Source organism: Oncorhynchus clarkii, chromosome 17, assembly GCF_045791955.1.
Source record: "Oncorhynchus clarkii lewisi isolate Uvic-CL-2024 chromosome 17, UVic_Ocla_1.0, whole genome shotgun sequence".
Classification (NCBI taxonomy): Eukaryota; Metazoa; Chordata; class Actinopteri; order Salmoniformes; family Salmonidae; genus Oncorhynchus; species Oncorhynchus clarkii.
This window is the reverse complement of record NC_092163.1, coordinates 32,187,598-32,208,881: the sequence shown is the minus strand read 5'-3', so window position 1 is coordinate 32,208,881 and position 21,284 is coordinate 32,187,598. Positions and strand designations below refer to the sequence as shown.

At 41.9% G+C, this 21,284-nt stretch overlaps 1 protein-coding gene across 1 annotated transcript in view; it reads left to right on the top strand.

Moving 5' to 3' along the window:
* LOC139370706 (matrix metallopeptidase 24) overlaps nucleotides 1-21,284 on the top strand; it is a 65,802-nt gene that overhangs the window by 22,167 nt on the left and 22,351 nt on the right. The window contains exons 2-3 of the mRNA XM_071110352.1: nucleotides 5,418-5,566; nucleotides 7,358-7,474. Coding sequence (XP_070966453.1) covers nucleotides 5,418-5,566; nucleotides 7,358-7,474 — 266 coding nt within the window. The remainder of the gene's footprint in view (nucleotides 1-5,417; nucleotides 5,567-7,357; nucleotides 7,475-21,284) is intronic.

The window sequence follows — 21,284 nt, the reverse complement described above, 5'->3', positions numbered from 1 at the left end:
ACTTACTCCTTGCCACCCACTCTGAAACTAACTGCAGCTCTTTGTTGAGTGTTGCAGTCATTTCAGTTGTTGTAGTAGCTGAAGTGTATAGTGTCGAGTCATCCGCATACATAGAAACTCTGGCTTTACTCAAAGTCAGTGGCATGTCACTAGTAAAAAATTGAAAATAGCAAGGGGCCTAAACAGCTACCCTGGAGAATTCCTGATTATAACTGGATTATATTTGATAGGCTTCCATTAAAGGACACCCTCTGTGTTCTGTTAGACAAGTAACTCTTTATCCACATTATAGCAGGGGTGTAAAGCCATAACACATATGTTTTTCCAACAGCAGACTATGATCGATAATATCAAAAGCAGCACTGAAGTCTAACAAGACAGCCCCCACAATTATTTTATCAGCCAATCATCAGTAATTTGTGTAAGTGCCGTGCTTGTTGAATGTCCTTCCCTAGAAGCATGCTGAAATTCTGTTGTCAATTTATTTACTGTAAAATAGCATTGTATCTGGTCAAATTTTTTCAAGAAGTTTACTTATGGTTGGTAACAGGCTGATTGGTCGACGATTTGAGCCAGTAAAGGGGGCTTTACTATTCTTGGGTAGCGGAATTACTTTAGTTTCCCTCTAGGCCTGAGGGCCCACGCTCTCTTGTAGGGTTAAATTGAGGAGGTGACAAATAGGAGTGTCAATATCGTTTGTTATTATCCTCAGTAATTTTCCATCTAGATTGTCAGACACTGGTGGCTTGTCATTGTTGATAGACAACAATAATTGTTTAACCTCCTCCACACTGACTTTATGGAATTCAAAAGTACAATTATTGTCTTTCATAATTTGGTCCGATATACTTAGATGGTAGTGTCAGTGTTTGTTGCTGGCATGTCATCCCTAGGTTTGCTTATCTTTCCAATGAAAAAGTAATTAAAGTAGTTTGCAATATCAATGGGCTTTGTGATGAATGAGCCATTTGATTCAATAAATAAAGGAGCCAAGTTGGCTTTTTTCCACATATTTCATTTAAGGTGTCCCAAAGGTTTTTACTATCATTCTTTATATAATTTATCTTTGTTTCATAGTGTAGTTTCTTTTTCTTTCGTTTAGTCACACGATTTCTTAATTTGCAGTACGTTTGGCAATCAGTTGGGCTGCCAGATACCTTTGCCTCATCCCTCTCAATCATACAATTTTTCAATTCCTCATCAATCCAAGGGGATGTAACAGTTTTTACAGTTATTCTCTTAATGGGTGCGTGCTTATTAGTAACTGGAATAAGTAGTTTCATAAATGCGTCAAGTGCAGTGTCTGGTTGCTCCTCATTACACACCACAGACCAGCAAATATTCTTTACATCATCATCATACTTTTTGTATGAGCTCTTATACACTATATTAGGCCCAGCCTTTGGAAATTTGGTTTTCCTAAATATGGCTATTATATTGTGAAGCTAATTAGACGTAGACTTACTCATGTTATTTACATTGTGCAGGGCGAGTTGCATAAAGTGGTCTTCCTACTATTGCACACCGCCTCAGTGCTGACAGTGTAGCTCTGGTTTATAGGCTCATGATTACTGCTTACAATAGCTGTAGGATAAACAGATGTATTCGGTGCAATTAGGGGTACATAAATTAAATGACTTACATTGTGTTTGCCAATGCCCCTAACATCATGTACATTTGATGCAGCATTATGACGACTCATTGTCGGGATTAACTGAGATTAACTTGGATCATTTACCAGTCATTGTTTCAACGCAGCCTTGAAATGCGTGGACAGAGTCCAGGAGCCAAGATGATTTGGATGGACTTCGTAATTCCTGTAGAGTATCTTCTGTTTCCAGAAGTTGTAAAAGTTATCTATAAAAGTGACTCCAGCAGAGCTACAGTAGTCTTTTAGCCAGATGTGTAATGCCAGCAGCAAATTTTTCACACCCGGCGGCCCAACGATGATACTGGACCTGAAATTATTGGTCTTTTTTTGTAGTCTGAATGAAGCTGAGTAGAAATGTGGAGGGGGGAGGATCTACTAAGAACGTAATTAGACAAGAGGACGGCAAAGAGTCACAGCCTTTTCCACTGGGTCAGGGACCAGACAGCCCAAAAACGACCACCGTGTTGGAGAGAATCGTCTTTACCTTCTTTGTGTTGTTACTAGCCCTTTTCCAATACCTCAGAAATGCACAATTATTTCCTTGAGATAATCACAGATCAGTGGTTACCAACCTATTTCTTTCACAAATCCAACCAATTCAGATATATTATCACTGAAAGGGAGGGAGGAAGGAAGGATGCATTTCAAATAGGGCCATAGTGATCCTGGGGAAGTAGCCTAGCTGTTGACTTTGGGGAGCAGGAAATGTCCTAAGGTCAACTGGGGTGTAAACCCTGGATAAGGATTGTGAGGGAGTTAAATCCTAGTTCATGGCCTATAATTTGATCACATCAGTGGCTGTTTCTTGAGTTATTGTTTCATTTTCAATACAAATAAAATGACATCCCTCTTGAGCAAATATTCAATGTTATTCATTAATCCGCTACTACACCTACTATCCCATATTTTCCTCTATTTTTCACACGATATTGCAGAAGTACAGTATGAAGTGGCCTGTCTTACTACCTGCTCATATTCAGCCAACATTTTTAAATTGTTAAGCGAGTGAAGCATGTGGCTATTTTTATTTTTGCTGTGGAAACAATAAGCCCACTGAAGCCTGTCCAAATTACTTATTGTTTTTCCTGGTATGGGGGATAAGGAACCCATTGTCTTGGTTTGTGGTGGCTTCATGCTACATACAGTGCCTTGCGAAAGTATTCGGCCCCCTTGAACTTTGCGACCTTTTGCCACATTTCAGGCTTCAAACATAAAGATATAAAACTGTATTTTTTTGTGAAGAATCAACAACAAGTGGGACACAATCATGAAGTGGAACGACATTTATTGGATATTTCAAACTTTTTTAACAAATCAAAAACTGAAAAATTGGGCGTGCAAAATTATTCAGCCCCTTTACATTCAGTGCAGCAAACTCTCTCCAGAAGTTCAGTGAGGATCTCTGAATGATCCAATGTTGACCTAAATGACTAATGATGATAAATACAATCCACCTGTGTGTAATCAAGTCTCCGTATAAATGCACCTGCATTGTGATAGTCTCAGAGGTCCGTTAAAAGCGCAGAGAGCATCATGAAGAACAAGGAACACACCAGGCAGGTCCGAGATACTGTTGTGAAGAAGTTTAAAGCCGGATTTGGATACAAAAAGATTTCCCAAGCTTTAAACATCCCAAGGAGCACTGTGCAAGCGATAATATTGAAATGGAAGGAGTATCAGACAACTGCAAATCTACCAAGACCTGGCCGTCCCTCTAAACTTTCAGCTCATACAAGGAGAAGACTGATCAGAGATGCAGCCAAGAGGCCCATGATCACTCTGGATGAACTGCAGAGATCTACAACTGAGGTGGGAGACTCTGTCCATAGGACAACAATCAGTCGTATATTGCACAAATCTGGCCTTTATGGAAGAGTGGCAAGAAGAAAGCCATTTCTTAAAGATATCCATAAAAAGTGTTGTTTAAAGTTTGCCACAAGCCACCTGGGAGACACACCAAACATGTGGAAGAAGGTGCTCTGGTCAGATGAAACCAAAATTGAACTTTTTGGCAACAATGCAAAACGTTATGTTTGGCGTAAAAGCAACACAGCTGAACACACTATCCCCACTGTCAAACATGGTGGTGGCAGCATCATGGTTTGGGCCTGCTTTTCTTCAGCAGGGACAGGGAAGATGGTTAAAATTGATGGGAAGATGGATGGAGCCAAATACAGGACCATTCTGGAAGAAAACCTGATGGAGTCTGCAAAAGACCTGAGACTGGGACAGAGATTTGTCTTCCAACAAGACAATGATCCAAAACATAAAGCAAAATCTACAATGGAATGGTTCAAAAATAAACATATCCAGGTGTTAGAATGGCCAAGTCAAAGTCCAGACCTGAATCCAATCGAGAATCTGTGGAAAGAACTGAAAACTGCTGTTCACAAATGCTCTCCATCCAACCTCACTGAGCTTGAGCTGTTTTGCAAGGAGGAATGGGAAAAAAATTCAGTCTCTCGATGTGCAAAACTGATAGAGACATACCCCAAGCGACTTACAGCTGTAATCTCAGCAAAAAGTGGCGCTACAAAGTATTAACTTAAGGGGGCTGAATAATTTTGCACGCCCAATTTTTCAGGTTTTGATTTGTTAAAAAAGTTTGAAATATCCAATAAATGTCGTTCCACTTCATGATTGTGTCCCACTTGTTGTTGATTCTTCACAAAAAAATACAGTTTTATATCTTTATATTTGAAGCCTGAAATGTGGCAAAAGGTCGCAAAGTTCAAGGGGGCCGAATACTTTCGCAAGGCACTGTACATTGCCTGTGTGTTGCGCTTTAATGATGCTGTAGTAATTGTTGTATAATGGTACTGGTGAATTATTTAATTTGAGTCATTTCCCCTGAGCTTCAGTTGAAAGTGTTCTACATGCACATATACACAGGCACGCACGCACGCAGCACGCACACACACAAACACATGCACACACTTACACACAGAGTATTCGGAGGCTTTGAGACTCCATTATCAGAGGGAGGTTGTAGTACATTTGCTCTGGACTGGCTAAATGAGACCCAAGATGAAAGCAAGGTGTTGTTCCTCAGTGCAATACATACCAATTCAAATGAAATCCTATTAAGGTTGTTCATTGTTGATGATGTAATTGATCTTGTGTGTTACCAGACCATACCTTCAGTTTTATAATTTTCAGTAAACAGATATGATTGTGTATAAATCACTAATAAAATGTCTTAAAAAAAGAAAAACACCCTCAAAATCTAGACACCCAGCACCTTTCTTCTCACTTGACCGAATATTTACCAACGATTGATCGCTGTCAGGGGTGCAAAGGGTCAAAAGGGGACCACATTTAAATGAATGGAGCTGGATGAAAACAAAACAATTGGATAACAAACAAAATTCAGTGTACAAAACAAATGCATTACAAATCATAGGGGTGCTAAGCCTAGTTAATGTTAAGCCTCTAAGGCTTGACTCCCTTGTGTTAACTTCTATATATCAGCTACCTTGTAGTGTTATTATTGGTGCTGGATCCCCTACAGAAAGCACAGACAGCCTGTGAAACCGCCCTCTGTTAAAATAGTCATGACCAAAATGAGCTCAATTGAGGAGGGCCTTTTAAAGGGCCTTTTATACTGTGGCACGCAGTTAAAGGGGACCCTGCTTCCGCATCTGCTCTCCCCAACCGCCGTCAAAGAGATTAAAGAGAGAGACCCGAGAGGGCTGTCAGTTTAAGTGCAGTGATTTTGTGGAAGATTACGCAGTCACCTGTCTCTCGTGTTCTTTCTCCTCCACAGACATGGCTGAAGAACTATGGCTACCTGCTCCCCCATGACATCCGGACATCGGACCTGCGGTCAGAGAAAGCCATGCAATCGGCAGTCGCTGCTATGCAGCGATTCTATGGCATCCCAGTGACTGGAATCCTGGATCAGACCACCATAGAGTGAGTGTCATGGTCACTTTCTGATTAGCTTTAAAGGGGTAATTTACATAAAAATCAGATCCTCCTATACAAACGAGACGTTTTGTTTGATTTGACTATTATGCATTGTCTTACTACACTTTTTGAAATACTTACTGACTTGCCATGCTGTCTGTATTTTGGAGCTATTCAGTACAGGACCATGGCGATAAATCAATTTCACGGTTTGGATCAATACATTTAAATAAAAGGTTATTTTGTTACGTTACAGCCTTATTCTAAAATGGATTCAATTGTATTTTTCCTCATTAATCTACACACAATACCTCATAATGACAAAGCAAAAACTGGTTGTTAAATTTTGGCGAATGTATTAAAAATAAAGAACTTAAATATCACATTTACAAGAGTATTCAGACCCTTTACTCAGTACTTTCTGAAAGCACCTTTGGCAGCGATTACAGCCTCGAGTCTTCTTGGGTATTACACTACAAGCTTGGCACACCTATATTTGGGGAGTTCCTCCCATTCTTCTCTGTAGATCCTTTCAAGCTCTGTCAGGTTGGATGGGGAGCGTCTCTTCAGAGATGTTAGATTGGGTTCAAGTCCGGGCTCTGGCTGGGCCACTCAACAACATTCAGAGACTTATCTCAAATCCACTCCTGCGTTGTCTTGGCTGTGTGCTTAGGGTCGTTGTCCTGTTGGAAGATGAACCTTCACTCCAGTCTGAGGTCCTGAGAGCAGGATTTCATCAAGGAACTCTCTGTACTTTGCACTGTTCATTGTTGCCTCGGTCCTGACTAATCTACCAGTCCCTGCCGCTGAAAAACATCCCCACAGCATGATGCCTCCACCACCACGCTTCACCATAGAGATGGTGCACCATAGAGATGTGATGCTTGGCATTTAGGACAAAGAGTTCAATCTTGGTTTCATCAGACCAGAGAATCTTGTTTCTCGTGGTCTGAGAGTCCTTTGGGTGCCTTTTGGCAATTTCAAAGCAGGTTGTCATGAGCCTTTTACTGAGGAGTGGCTTCCGTCTGGCTACTCTACAATAAAGGCCTGATTGGTGGAGTGCTGCAGAGATGGTTGTCCTTCTGGAAGGTTCTCCCATCTCCACAGAGGCACCTAGAGCTCTGTCAGAGTGACCATCGGGTTCTTGGTGACGTCCCTGACCAAGGTCCTTCTCCCCTAATTGCTCAGTTTGGCCTGGCGGCCAGCTCTAGGAAGAGTCTTGGTGGTTCCAAACTTCTTCCATTTAAGAATGATGGAGGCCATTGTGTTCATGGGGCAACTTCAATGCTGTAGACATTTTTTGTAACCCTTCCCCAGATCTGTGCCTCAACACTGTCTTGGAGCTCTACAGACAATTCCTTCGACCTCTTCGTTTGGTTTTTGCTCTGACATGCACTGTCAACTGTGGGACCTTACATAGACAGGTGTGTGCTTTTCCAAATCATGTCCAATCAATTGAATTTACCACGGGTGGACTCCAATCAAGTTGCTGAAACATTTCAAAGGAGCATCAATGGAAATAGGATGCACCGGAGCTCAATTTCGAGTCTCATAGCAAAGGGTCTGAATAATTATGTAAATAAGGTATTTCTGTTTTTTTATATGTAATACATTTGCCAACATTTTTAAAAACCTGTTTTTGTTTTGTCATTGTGTGTAAGTTGCTGAGGGAAAACAAATATTTAATCAATTTAGAATAAGGCTGTAACTTAACAAAATGTGGAAAATACTTTCCGAAGGCACGTTATACTTTAGGTGTGTAATTATGTATTTGGGGTTGTGTCCCATTCTCTAAAGGTGGATGAGGAAACCTCGATGTGGCGTTCCTGACCACCCCCACATCAGCCGGCGGAGGCGGAATAAACGCTACGCCCTGACGGGACAGAAATGGAGAGACAGAAAGATCTCTTACAGGTATAGTTCATTTTTCTCTCTTTGCTTTGGGACATTTCAGTGTGTATGGCTTTGAAAAGGCTTGGGCTGATTGTGTTCAAACCTTTCCCATGGTTCTTCTTTTGTCTGTGCTGCTCTGTTGTTTTCTTGACAAATCAAATGAAGGGTTTAACTCCCCCTGAGAGGTGATTCACTCTAAGAACAGCTGTGTTTCCGTGGAGGTATTCATAGATAAAAACCTACCAAAGACATACAGTATTACTTTAAGGAGATACTACACATGTGGAGTATCTGTAAATTGCAGTTCTGACCTTAAGAATGTGCTACTAATATGGAATTATTTTTATGAGGGGGATGTTCTGTTATAGTGAACGAAAATATAAATGCAACAAGCAACAATTTCAACGCTCCTTCAAAACTTGAGACATCTGTTGCATTTTGTTGTGTGAGAAAACTGAACATTTCAGAGTGGCCTTTTATTGTCCCCGGTACAAGATGCACCTGTGTAATGAAAATGCTGTTTAATCAGCTTCTTGATATGCCACACCTGTCAGGTGGATGGATTATCTTGATAAAGGAGAAATGCTCACTAACAGGGATGTAAACAAATTTGTGCACAACATGTTTAGAGAAATATGCTTTTTGTGCATATGGAACATTTCGGGGATCTTTTATTTCAGCTCATGAAACATGGAACCAACACTTTTCATGTTGCGTTTGTATTTTTGTTCAGTATATATATATATATATATATATATATATATATATATATATATATATATACTATCATGACTGCTAACAGCTACACAAAGCCTACATCGTTGTCACCTCATAGTCAACATACACTATATGACCAAAAGTATGTGGACACTCGTCGAACATCTCATTCCAAAATCATGGGCGTTAATGTAGAGTTGGTGCACCATTTGCTGCTACTTATATTCCATAAAGCATTCTTCTGGGAATGCTTTACACTAGATGTTGGAACATTGTTGTGGGGACTTGCTTCCATTCAGCCACAAGAGCATTAGTGAGGTCGGTGACCGATGTTGGGCGATTAGGCCTGGCTCGCAGTCTGCATTCCAATTCATCCCAAAGGTATTCAATGGGGTAAAGGTCAGGGCTCTCTGCAGGCCAGTCAAGTTGTTCCACACCGATCTCAACAAACCATTTTTTTATGGACCTCGCTTTGTGCATAGGGGCATTGTCATGCTGAAGCAGGAACAGACCTTGCCCAAACTGTTGCCATAAAGTTGGAAGTGCAGAATGTCATTGTATGCTGTAGCGTTAAGATTTCCATTGACTAGAACTAAGGGGAATAGCCCGAATCATGAAAAACAGCCACAGACCATTATTCCTCCTCCACCAAACTTTACACTTGACACGATGCATTGGGTTAGGTAGCATTCTCCTGGCATCCGCCAAACCCAGATTCATCCGTCGGACTTCCAGATGGTGAAGCGTGATACATCACTCCAGAGAACGCTTTTCTGCTGCTCCAGAGTCCAATGGCGGCAAGCTTTACACCACTCCAGCCGATGCTTGTCATTGCGCATCGTGACCTTAGGGTTGTGTGCGGCTGCTCAGCCATGGAATCCCATTTCATGAAGATCTCAACTAAGAGTTGTTGTGCTGATGTTGCTGATGTTAATGAGTGTTGCAACCAAGGACTGACAGTTTTTACACGCCATGCGCTTCAGCACCTGTTCTGTGAGCTTGTGTGGCCTACCACTTTGCGGCTGATCCGATGTTGCTCCTAGACGTTTCCACTTCACAATAACGGCACTTACAGGAAGCTCTAGCAGGCCAGGAATATGACAAACTGACATCCTATGAGGTATCCCTTGACGGTGCCACATTGGAAGTCACAGAGCTATCCAGTACTGACAATGTTTGTCTATGGAGATTGCATGGCTGTATGCTCGATTTTATACACTTGTCAGCAACGGGTATGGCTAAAATGCCCGAATATATCAAGGCTCAGGAGAAGACTCAGATGCAGACAGTTTCGAAGTAAGAAAAGTTTATTACAGAAACAGGGGGGCAGGCAAACAACAAGTCAAGGGCAGGCAGAGGTCAGTAGGCCAGAGCAGAGTCTGAAAGGTACAGAACGGCAGGAAGAGTCAGGGTCATGGCAGGCAGGATGGTCAAAACCGGGAAAGCTAGAAAACAGGAACTAGAGAAAGACAGGAGCACGGGGAAACCGCTGGTAGGCTTGATGAAACAAAACGAACTGGCAACTGATTCTTCACAAAAAAATACAGTTTTATATCTTTATGTTTGAAGCCTGAAATGTGCCAAAAGGTCGCAAAGTTCAAGGGGGCCGAATACTTTCGCAAGGAACTGTATATATATATATACTGTACATAGGGTAAGGGTCATGGTCAGTTTTTGGACCAAAGGTAGCTTTCATGCCCGTGATCCATTTGTTGTCCCTGGGTGATGGGCTCCAAGATGGCTGTGTATGATGGACTGAGATCTGGGTTTGCTGGCCTCCTGTCTTGACAAGTTTATGGTTTGTTTATGGAATACATGTATATTTTACTATAAGCATATACTACCTTATTTTTCATCCTAGTCAGGACCTGCTCCTGTGTTTCTGATTAAATCTGTCAAGAATATTAAACAGCAGATATTGCTCCATAAGGAAGATGCTGCCGCTGAGACACGCAGACATCCCATTTAGCGGACCCACCATTACTGTACATTTCTACTCATCTATTTATTCATCTATCTTCTGTTGTTTTTCCATATCAATATTCCGGCCTACACATTTTTTTTGCTATATTTTTTGTTCAATTTATGCAATCCGGCAACACTTGCTGAAATTCTTCCTCAAGGCAGGGACATGTGAAGTAGAACAGGAGAGAGGGAAAAGACATTTGTACTGCACCTTTAAATGTGTTTTCTTGACTGGCTGCGCTCTATATTTAGTCTGTCTGGGCGAGTGAATCTGATTTGATCTTTGAGGACTGTCACCCAGCATCAGAGTGAGGGATAGTAGGAAGGCCAGGCTCATTGCCATTCTTCCAGCGTCTCCACTGTTATTTCACTGTTATTAGTCTTTGTTTTCGGAGGACAACAATATACTTTGTTTTCGGAGGACAACAATATACTTTCTTTTCTGATTTTTCTTTTGTTGTTACATGTACATTCTACACACATTTTATCCATGGCACTTCATTTTACAATTCATTAATTAATGCATTTGTAATGTTAAAATATGTCATAAGAAACCTTAGGAAACCAAATGTCAATTATAATGAGTCAGACAATCTATTGATTGATCCAGATGCACATATACTGTAAATACTAAAATAAGACAATACTGTATTTTCTGACTGTACGACAAAATTTGATTCAAAATTCATGTCATTTTGTTATGTTGTTTTAAAGCTTTAAAAATACAAAGATGAAACATGGGAAAAATAATTTCATGTCATTGTAACAACAGGTGTAATATACATGGATAATTTACATAGCGGTCAATCTGACCGTCACCAGGGACAAAAATATAATTCATTAAAATGCTATTAGCTGATACATGAAGCAATCATAGCAATACAACTCAGTAGAACAAAATTAACATCCTTTTCTATTTTTTTTTTTTTCGTATGTTGGGCTCATAAACATTTGAACTGGACGGCTAATAGCCAGTAGCCTAATGGTTAGAGTGTTGAGCCAGTAGCCTAGTGGTTAGAGTGTTGAGCCAGTAGCCTAGTGGTTAGAGTGTTGAGCCAGTAACCAAAAAGTTGCTGGATCAAATCCCCGAGCTGACGGATTGAATCGCCGAGCTGACAAGGTAAAAATCTGCCGTTCTGCTCCTGAACAAGGCAGTTAACCCACTGCCCCCTGCTAGGCCGTCATTGTAAATAAGAATTTAACTTGGTTAAATGTAAAACAACATATAGGTATTGGCCAAACTTTGTGCCCTGGCTCATACTGTTTAGTCTCTATAACCTACTCACAGTTAACACAAGTAATCACCGCATTCGTATGCATTTTCCACACTCTACTTTCTGGTGTTACAAGTTTTGTTCTGTTTGCAGTGCCTGCGCACTTCGAACTGCCTCCGCTTCTGCTCTGGCCGCGTATCCTCCTGATGCTGCAGCCGTTTATGCCAACCAGGTCAAATGTTGTAGGACACTGCCACTGGCCATCTTCGAGTACTGCCTTGGACCCTGTACTTGCACACCATTTGGTCCAGCACATCCACGCCCACCTTCAAATGAAATACAAGTTTATTAGTAGTATGCACTGGAATACAATACAGTACACCATATGCTACAATCAAATTCTTACTTGCAAATTCTATAGGCTACACAAAACAGTGCCAGTGTAAATACAAAGAATCAATGTAAACACAGCAGGAAAAAAATATATACGTTCATTGCATTGTAGTGGGCAACCGTCTCATGCTTCTCCTTTTGGCAACAGTTGGGTGCATCGTGCTGATGAGGCAGACGTTCTTTCATTGTTTACCCTGGTAAATGGTCAGTGTGGCATTCTCACATTTCAGCACCTGTGTGCTGAACAGCTCCATCTGCTCCTTAGCAGAGGGGGGCAGTTCCTGTCTTGACTTGTTTACTGTTCCCACCAGGCAGTTTTTGTTTGGAGAGCAGTGCTTTGGCGAGGTCAAGTGAGGTGAAGAAGTTGTCCGTAGTGATGTTTCTTCCCTTCCCCAGGTAAGGATCAACCATCTTCAGCACCATCTTTGACCGGGTCTCCGTGTCTCATGCTTTCTCAGGTATGCCGTTCAACATGTACTTGCTCTTCACATCTGTAGCCAGCCAAAACTTTATACCAAACTTTTCTGGTTTGTTCACCATGTATTGACTAAAGCGACAGCGTGCTTTGTGGGGAACAGTTGCTCATCCACAGTGATGTCAGTACCGTGCTTGTAGCAGGTGATGCTGTTCTGAACAAGTTTCACTCACACCTCGGAAACCAGGACAAATTTGTCTTCTTGGAGACATCTGCCTCGAGTTTCTCTCTTGTCAAAATGCAGGAATCTCATGATCTCCCTGAATCGATTCCGGGACATGGTCCTTTGAAGAATGCATAGCCATAGTCAGCCGACCAGAAGCTCTCTAATACCAAACTCTTTGCGCCTTGAAGATATACAAAATCGAAATGAAGGCTTTTAGTTCGACAACAGACATGTCTCACGAACTGTTCTCTTGTTCTCTGTGCCACGGTGCAGTCCCTGATGTGGTTCAGCATCCCTGTCACACCCTGATCTGTTTCACCAGTCTATGTACTTGTCACCACTCCCCACCAGGTGTCTCTCATCTCCCCTCATTATCCCCTGTGTATTTATACCTGTGTTCTCTGTTTGTCTGTTGCCAGTTAATTTTGTTCGTCAAGCCTACCAGCGTTTTTCCCCTTGCTCCTTCGTTTTGTTTCTTCAAGCCTACTAGCATTTTCCCCTTGCTCCTGTCTTGTCTATAGTTCCTGTTTTCTAGTTTTCCCGGTTTTGGCCATTCTGCCTGCCCTGACCCTGAGCCTACCTGCCATCCTGTACCTTGCCTCACCACACTGGATTATCGACCTCTGCCTGACCTGCCCTGTCATTTTGCCTGCCCCCTTTTCTAGGAATAAACTTTTGTTACTTCGACACTGTCTGCATCTGGGTCTTCCCTAAAACGTGATAGTACGGACTGGTCATGACCGACCCAGCAGACTCAGACCAGCTCCACAATGCTGTCTCCGCTCAAGGATCCACCACTGGACGACACGAGGAGTTACTGCAATGTCTTATGGAGGAACTCCATACCCTGGCAGAACTCCATGACCAGGCATTCGAGACTTTGCTGGAAGCGGGTCACACCCGTAATCTCCCAGCCTACCCCAGTGTCCCGAGAACCCCGCTTACCTCTTCCGGAACGCTACGCTGGAGATTCCGGAACCTGCCAGGGTTTTCTCTCCCAGTGCTCAAGGATAGAGTACATCATAACGCTGATGTCCGGTTGGGCACTCGTCTGGGCTGGGCGGTGTGGGAGCAACAGTCTGCCATCTGCCTCAGTCTAGAGGAGTTTGTGGCAGAAGTTCGGAATATGTTTGATACTCAGTTGTCCGGGAGAGAGGCAGACTATGCAGTGGATTTTTGCACGTTGGCGGCTGAGAGTGCCTGGAACCCGGAGCATTGTTCGACATATTCCTTCACGGATTATCGGAGGTGGTCAAAGATGAGCTTGCAGCCCAGGAGCTAAACATTGACCTTGACTTCCTCCTCCTTTCTGGATCGATGGGCAGCATCGAGAACATAGGCGGGAAAAGGAATCTGTGCCCTGTTGCCCTTGTTCGCCCTCGATTCCCACCTTGCCTCCGAAGAATCCCAGAGACCCCCGAAGTCTGCATGTTCGAGCAAACCCGACGTTCTCTCGGGAATCACAGAGGGCTGTCGACTCGCCTCCTTCGGAGTCCAGGCACCTGGGAAGGGCTAGATTGTCTCCGACTGGGCGCTTACGCCGACTCCACACCCAGAACTGTCTATATTGTGGAGCTACGGGACATTTCATAGCTACCTGCCTATTAAAAAAACAAGTACTATGGTGGGCCTTATGGAGAACTTTTCATCTCCCCTTACTCACACCCCTTTCTATGCCATCCTGCTGTGGGGGAACCAGTTGATTATCCAAGATGGCATAGCAGTTCAGACGTCTTTTGTCCTTGTCTTGTCGGGTCCCGTATATATATATATATATATATATATATATATATATATATATATATATATATTTGCAACTTTCTTCGCATACCTTTTTATATATATTTTTTATTTTAAATAAACTCATCTTCAAAACACTCTCCTGCAACCCGCCTCACCAATTTATATTTTTTAAAAAGAAAGTATTATTTACCTCAAATCTGTAATCCTCCATAGAAGCTAATCCAGAAGCTAACCAGAAGCTAGCCAGAAGCTAATCCAGAAGCTAGCCAGAAGCTAGCCAGAAGCTAGCCTGAAGCTAATCAGAAGCTAGTTAGCTTCTTTACTGGTTAATCGTTAGTATTCAGCTAACCACAGTTTGTGGTCATCAGCTATCCTTTAGCTCGAAAATCTATCGCCAGTCTTGTACGGTGCGGCTCGGACCGGAACATAACGGACCTGTTTTTCTCTCCATGTCCCCGGATTTCAACCGCTAACTCTGGACATTTATACCTGGATCTCGCAGCTAGCTAGCTGCTATCCGTGTGACTATCGGCTTTCGTCGATTCCGGAGCAAACATCAATTATTCCTGAGTTAGCCAGCTGAAGAGTTCCATCAGTCACTCCTGGGCTACAATCACCTATCCGGAACCGTTTTACTGCCACCGGGCCTTCACAACTGGACTACCGGCGTTATCTACCCGAGGGAGTTATCCGGCTGGCTCCTCCGTCGCGACGTTACCTGAACGCCCATCTGCGGGCCGCTAACCTTTAGCTGTCTTATCGGCTGCTATCTGAATAGACCTATCGGACAATTATTATTATTATTATTTATTTTTTTTTTTTCTTTTTCTTGGGCCTCTATATATATATATATATATATATATATATATTGCAAATTGGATTCATCCCCTCTACCACACGGAACCCCACTAATCCTACCGACGGAAACGCACAAGGTGGCTAATAACAGACCTCCCTCCTATGCTAGCTTGCTACCGATGGCCCGGCTAGCTGTCTAAATCGCCGTGACCCCAACCAACCTCACTACTCACTGGACCCTTTTGATCACTCGACTAAGCATGCCTCTCCTTAATGTCAATATGCCTTGTCCATTGCTGTTCTGGTTAGTGTTTATTGGCTTATTTCACTGTAGAGCCTCTAGTCCTGCTCACTATACCTTATCCAACTTATTAGTTCCACCACCCACACATGCGATGACATCTCCTGGTTTCAATTATGTTTCTAGAGACAATATCTCTCTCATCATCACTCAATACCTAGGTTTATCTCCACTGTGTTCACATCCTACCATACCTTTGTCTGTACATTATACCTTGAAGCTATTTTATTCTATTGCCCCCAGAAACCTCCTTTTACTCTCTGTTCCAGACGTTCTAAACAACCAATTCTTATTGCTTTTAGCCGTACCCTTATCCAACTCCTCCTCTGTTCCTCTGGCGATGTAGAGGTGAATCCAGGCCCTGCAGTGCCTAGCTCCACTCCTATTCCCCAGACGCTCTCTTTTGATGACTTCTGTAACCGTAATAGCCTTGGTTTCATGCATGTTAACATTAGAAGCCTCCTACCTAAGTTTGTTTTATTCACTGCTTTAGCACACTCTGCCAACCCGGATGTTCTAGCTGTGTCTGAATCCTGGCTTAGGAAGACCACCAAAAATTCTGAAATTTTCATCCCAAACTACAACATTTTCAGACAAGATAGAACTGCCAAAGGGGGCGGTGTTGCAATCTACTGCAAAGATAGCCTGCAGAGTTCTGTCCTACTATCCAGGTCTGTACCCAAACAATTTGAACTACTACTTTTAAAAATCCACCTCTCACCGTTGCCGCCTGCTATAGACCACCCTCTGCCCCCAGCTGTGCTCTGGACACCATATGTGAACTGATTGCCCCCCATCTATCTTCAGAGCTCGTGCTGCTAGGCGACCTGAACTGGAACATGCTTAACACCCCATCCATCCTACAATCTAAGCCTGATGCCCTCAATCTCACACAAATTATCAATGAACCTACCAGGTACCTCCCCAAAGCCTTAAACACGGGCACCCTCATAGATATCATCCTAACCAACTTGCCCTCTAAATACACCTCTGCTGTCTTCAACCAAGATCTCAGCGATCACTGCCTCATTGCATGCATCCGTAATGGGTCAGCGGTCAAATGACCTACTGGGAATGTGATGAAAAAAATAAAAGCTGAAATAAATCCTTCTCTCTACTATTATTCTGACATTCCACGTTCTTAAAATAAAGTGGGGATCCTAAGTGACCTAAAACAGGGAATTTTTACTAGGATTAAATGTCATGAATTGTGAAAAACTGAGTTTAAATGTATGTAAACTTCCGACTTCAACTGTATATCATAATATTTTTTGCTTCTGTTTGTCCGGAGTGATTATGTGTTTTCATATTTGCTAAATAAATACCTGAGGAAAGTGGAAAGCCTACTCACGCAAAGAAAATGTGCTGCGTCAAGCTCTCTCTTTAATCTAATGGATGATGCGATGGAAGATATCAAATCATTTGGAATTGATTTCGACATCCCAGAAAAGACAGTTGAAAGTTCGATATATCCGTAAAGTAAATCATTGTTACTTTAATTACCTATGCAAGCTCATTGTACTTTCGCTTTTCGGCGGAACTTTCCCTTTCGTCGTGTCCTCTAAAAGCCAATTTGTGCATGCCCAAAAATGCAGTGGTGTTGATAAACAGCTTGAGAACATCCCTGTTTCTTCTAACGTTCTCGTTGTATCACGTAGCTTGAATAATCAGACCTTCGTCATGATGCAGCTTTTTCCCAGAATTTTGAATCTGATGTGGGCATTTATATGCTGCCTGCTGAACGATCAATGTTCTTCAGGTTACTGTACCCCTCTTTCGCCCAAGGTTTTCAGACTTTCCAAAAAGCCGGCAAGGCCAGCAATACAGGCGTCTTGATGAAAGGCTCCTTGTTAACCAGCTATCATTTTTATACCAATTGGTATTGAACGCCCTCACCTTTTCATCCTTCTTCATGAAACTGATCTCAGGCAGAGGTCAACCCTCACTTAATTAGCACCATGTACCCCAGGGTTTTTCAACAAAAAGTCCAGAACATTTTCGGCAACGTTGGACCTACTACCCATTCTGGCAGAGAACTGCATACTTGCGCTGGTAGCTAGCTAGCTACTGAAGTTAGCAAGGCAAATTTAAATAAATTGTGCTAACTGAACACAAAAATAAAGTTTGAAAACCAAGAAAACAATTTATAATATACTTCCCTCTCCTGTAAATCGAAAAAACTAATTTGAATTGAATAATATCAAACAAATGCTCAACTATCACTTTTCACTCTTAATCTCTGTCCAACAATGTCACCAAGCTTCTCAACACATAGAACCCCCATAATGCTCTGTGGCACAATCCCAATTACAACTCAGTAGTTTCATTCTATGATCCTAATTCTATGATTGGATGGACAACATGTCAGTTCATACTGCAAACGTTTTGATTAGTTGGAGGATGTCTTCTGGAAGTGGTCATAATTACCATGCATGTCTATGGAAGGGGTGAGGCCTACGAGCATCCTAGGTTTTGTTTTGAAGTCATTGTAGCCAGTGGAGGATGGAAGCTAGCTGTCGTCCGGCTACATCATGGTGCAACCCCAGACAGTGCTGTGGAAGTTACTGTAGACTTTCATTGCAAAACAGTACATTTTAATCAATTATCTGGTGACATATGAATATATTAAATACAGTTTTATCTAAAAAGGATAACTTGTTTAATGTTTCATTATTTTATTTTCATGAAATTTCGCTGAGGATGGTCCTCCCCTTCATCTTCTGAGGAGCCTCCACTGGTATGTAGACACCTGCTCGTTGAACATCTCATTCCACAATAATTTATATTTAATAGGGAGTTAGTCCCCCCATTTGCTGCTATAACAGCCTCCACTCTTCTGGAAAGGCTTTCCACTAGATGTTGGAACATTGCTGCTGGGACTTGCTTCCATTCAGCCACAAGAGCATTAGTGAGGTCGGGACTGATGTTGGGTGATTAGGCCTGGCTCGCAGTCGGTGTTCCAATTCATCCCAACGTATTTGATGGGGTTGAGGTCAGCGCTCTGTGCAGGCCAGTCAAGTTGTTCCACACCGATATCGACAAACCATTTGTGTATGGACCTCGCTTTTTACTCCTGAAACAGGAAAGGGCCTTCCACAAACTGTTGCCACAAAGTTGGAAGCACAGAATTGTCTACAATGTCATTGTATGCTGTAGCATTAAGATTTCCCTTCAATGGAACTAAGCAGCCTAGCCCGAACCATGAAAAACAGCCCCAGACCAAAATGTACAGTTGGCACTGTGCATTGGGGCCGGTAGCATTCTCCTGGCATCCGCCAAACCTAGAATCGTCCGTCGGACGTGATAAATCACTCCAGAGAATGGATTTCCACTGCTCCAGAGTGCAATGGTGGCGAGTTTTAAGCCACTCCAGCAGACGCTTGGCATTGCGTATGGTGATCTTAGGATTGTGTGCGACTGCTCGGCCATGGAAACCCATTTCATGAAGGTCCCGGCGAATAGTTATTGTGCTGACGTTGCTTCCAGAGGCATTTTGGAACTTGGTAGTGAGTTTTGCAACCGAGAACAGATGATTTTTACGTGCACTCCCGTTCTGTGAGCTTGTGTGGCATACTTCTTCACGGCTAAGCCATTGTATCTCCTAGACGTTTCCACTTCACAATAACAGCACTTATAGTTGACCGGGGAAGCTCTAGCAGGGCAGAGCTTTGACAAACTGACTTGTTGGAAAGGTGGCATCGTATGACGGTTGAAAGTCACTGAGCTCTTCGGTAAGGCCATTCTACTGCCAATGTTTGTCTATGGAGATTGCATGTCTGTGTGCTCGATTTTATACACCTGTCAGCAATGGGTGTGGCTGAAATAGTCAAATCCACTCATTTGAAGGTGTGTCCACATACTTTTGTATATATAGTGTATTTAGAAGATGTCAGGGACAGGTGGGTTCAAGGTTGTTTTTTTTATAAAGTTTTTAAAATGACAAAATGTTAAACTATCAGATTGACCGTCTTTGCGATTCTAGTGTTAATGAGTTTTTGGTCATATCCTCCCATTGCTCTCATGAATACAGATTACAGACTAGAATCACTCACATCATCCAATGTTGCATAGTTTGAAGCGGATATTCTCTTGCTTGCTAACCACAATGTATTACAAAAGGGCCCATCTGCTTACCACTGTCACAGCTAAATTGGCTGCATCTGTATTCTTCACATATTTCAGATAATTTATGAAGATAAACTATTACACAGCAGATGAGGCATCATGTGTTCATATAATGTGCATATTTTTTATTCATTGTATGTGTTTTGTATGCAAAAATAAGGCATTTGGTCACTGCATTTGTCTTAATAGCATCAGTAAAATTAACTTCCATTAGGTTACAGATCCAGCAATCTGCTCTCAATTATCTTGAACTTGTTTATACTTTATAAAATGAAGCAAATTGTTGTCACTCTTAACTAGTTCATTACAGAGCACATAATCAGCTGTGTTACAGTTGCTGGAATAAGCTTGTGATTTGTGTATGTTTTGCTAACTTGATGCTCATTTAAATTATCTCTAGTTATCCTTCTTTAAAATATTCATATTGTGATATTCATTCACTCCTGAACCCCAAATTAGCTTATTTGGTAACCCAGTACTGGGTAAGTATTGGACAGAACACACGCTGGGTTATTATGACCCAGACAGTTGATTTGCCTGAATAACGCAATATGTTGGGTTGTTTGAAGGACACAAACATGGGTTAATTTAACCATCAGTTGTTGTTTTTTTGGTTGGCCCAGCAGCTGGGTATTTTTTAAGTCAACCCAACATTGGGATATGCATTGGCTTTTGAGAAAGTCATGCACTTGTGTACGCCTCATTAAAGCTTAAAAAGTGTCTGTTTTCAAACTCTACATTTACAATAAATCAGATGAACCAGAATTACATTTACTCTCATGGGAGGCCAAAAATAACTATCTGAAAACCACGCCCCTACTAAGCCACGCCTCTAGTCTTCATATCTGAATAACCAAGAATCAGTAACCCCACAGTTTTTAAAGAAAACAACCCAAATAAGTGACCCAACGGCAGCAACCCAGCCATTGGGTCAACCAAACAATCCAGCATTTTTGTGTATGGCAGCATACCATACTCAAAAAATGTTTGGGTTGTTTGGATGACCCAAATGCTGGGTTGCAGGCATTGGGTCACTTAGTTGGGTTGCTTACTTTAAAAAGGGCAAGGTTGGGTTGTTGATGCTTGCTCATTGAGATATGACCCAGTGGGTCAGATCAGATGACTGGAGGTGTGGCTTAGCAGATTTGTGGCTTTCATAAAGTTATTTTTGGCTACCCGTGAGAGTAAATATCAATCCAATTGATTTGTTCTATTGTATTGTTATCACATGGTATGGATGAACACGGGCTATTGTGTAGCTTTAATGAGGCTTGCACAAGGGTTCTGTACTAATCCAAAGTTGGCATAGTTACCACTTTGTTACAATATGTAAATAACAATGTTAGGAATATTAGATAATGTTAAAAAAAATATTAAAATTAGATTTTTTTTTTGCATTGTTCAAACTTAACATGATGAACAGGAATGACATTTACTCTCTCGGTTGGCCAAAAATAACTAATCTGAACGCTACTACCCTAATAAAAACACACCTCAAAATAACCTAAGGATTACATGGTGGAATCTGGAATATGGTGTAATTGCAGACTGCAATTTGGGGCTATTCTTGATGTGGGTACATATTAAGACCTAGGTCTCTTTTACAAATGTGCCCTTTATATACAACATAAATAAACACATTATACTCTATCTATCTATCTATCTATCTATCTATATATAAAATACACATTCAAATACAAAAACACAGTCATGGGGAGTACAAATCATCCAGAAAGACAGTTGCATTCCTCCACAAATAAGTCCCCAATCAATACTTTCAAATCACCGAACACATTGACACCTGCCGTTGGACTAGTAACCGAAAAGGTTGCAAGTTCAAATCCCTGAGCTGACAAGGTACAAATCTGTTGTTCTGCCCCTGAACAAGGCAGTTAACCCACTTGTTCCTAGGCTGTCATTAAAATTCAGAATTT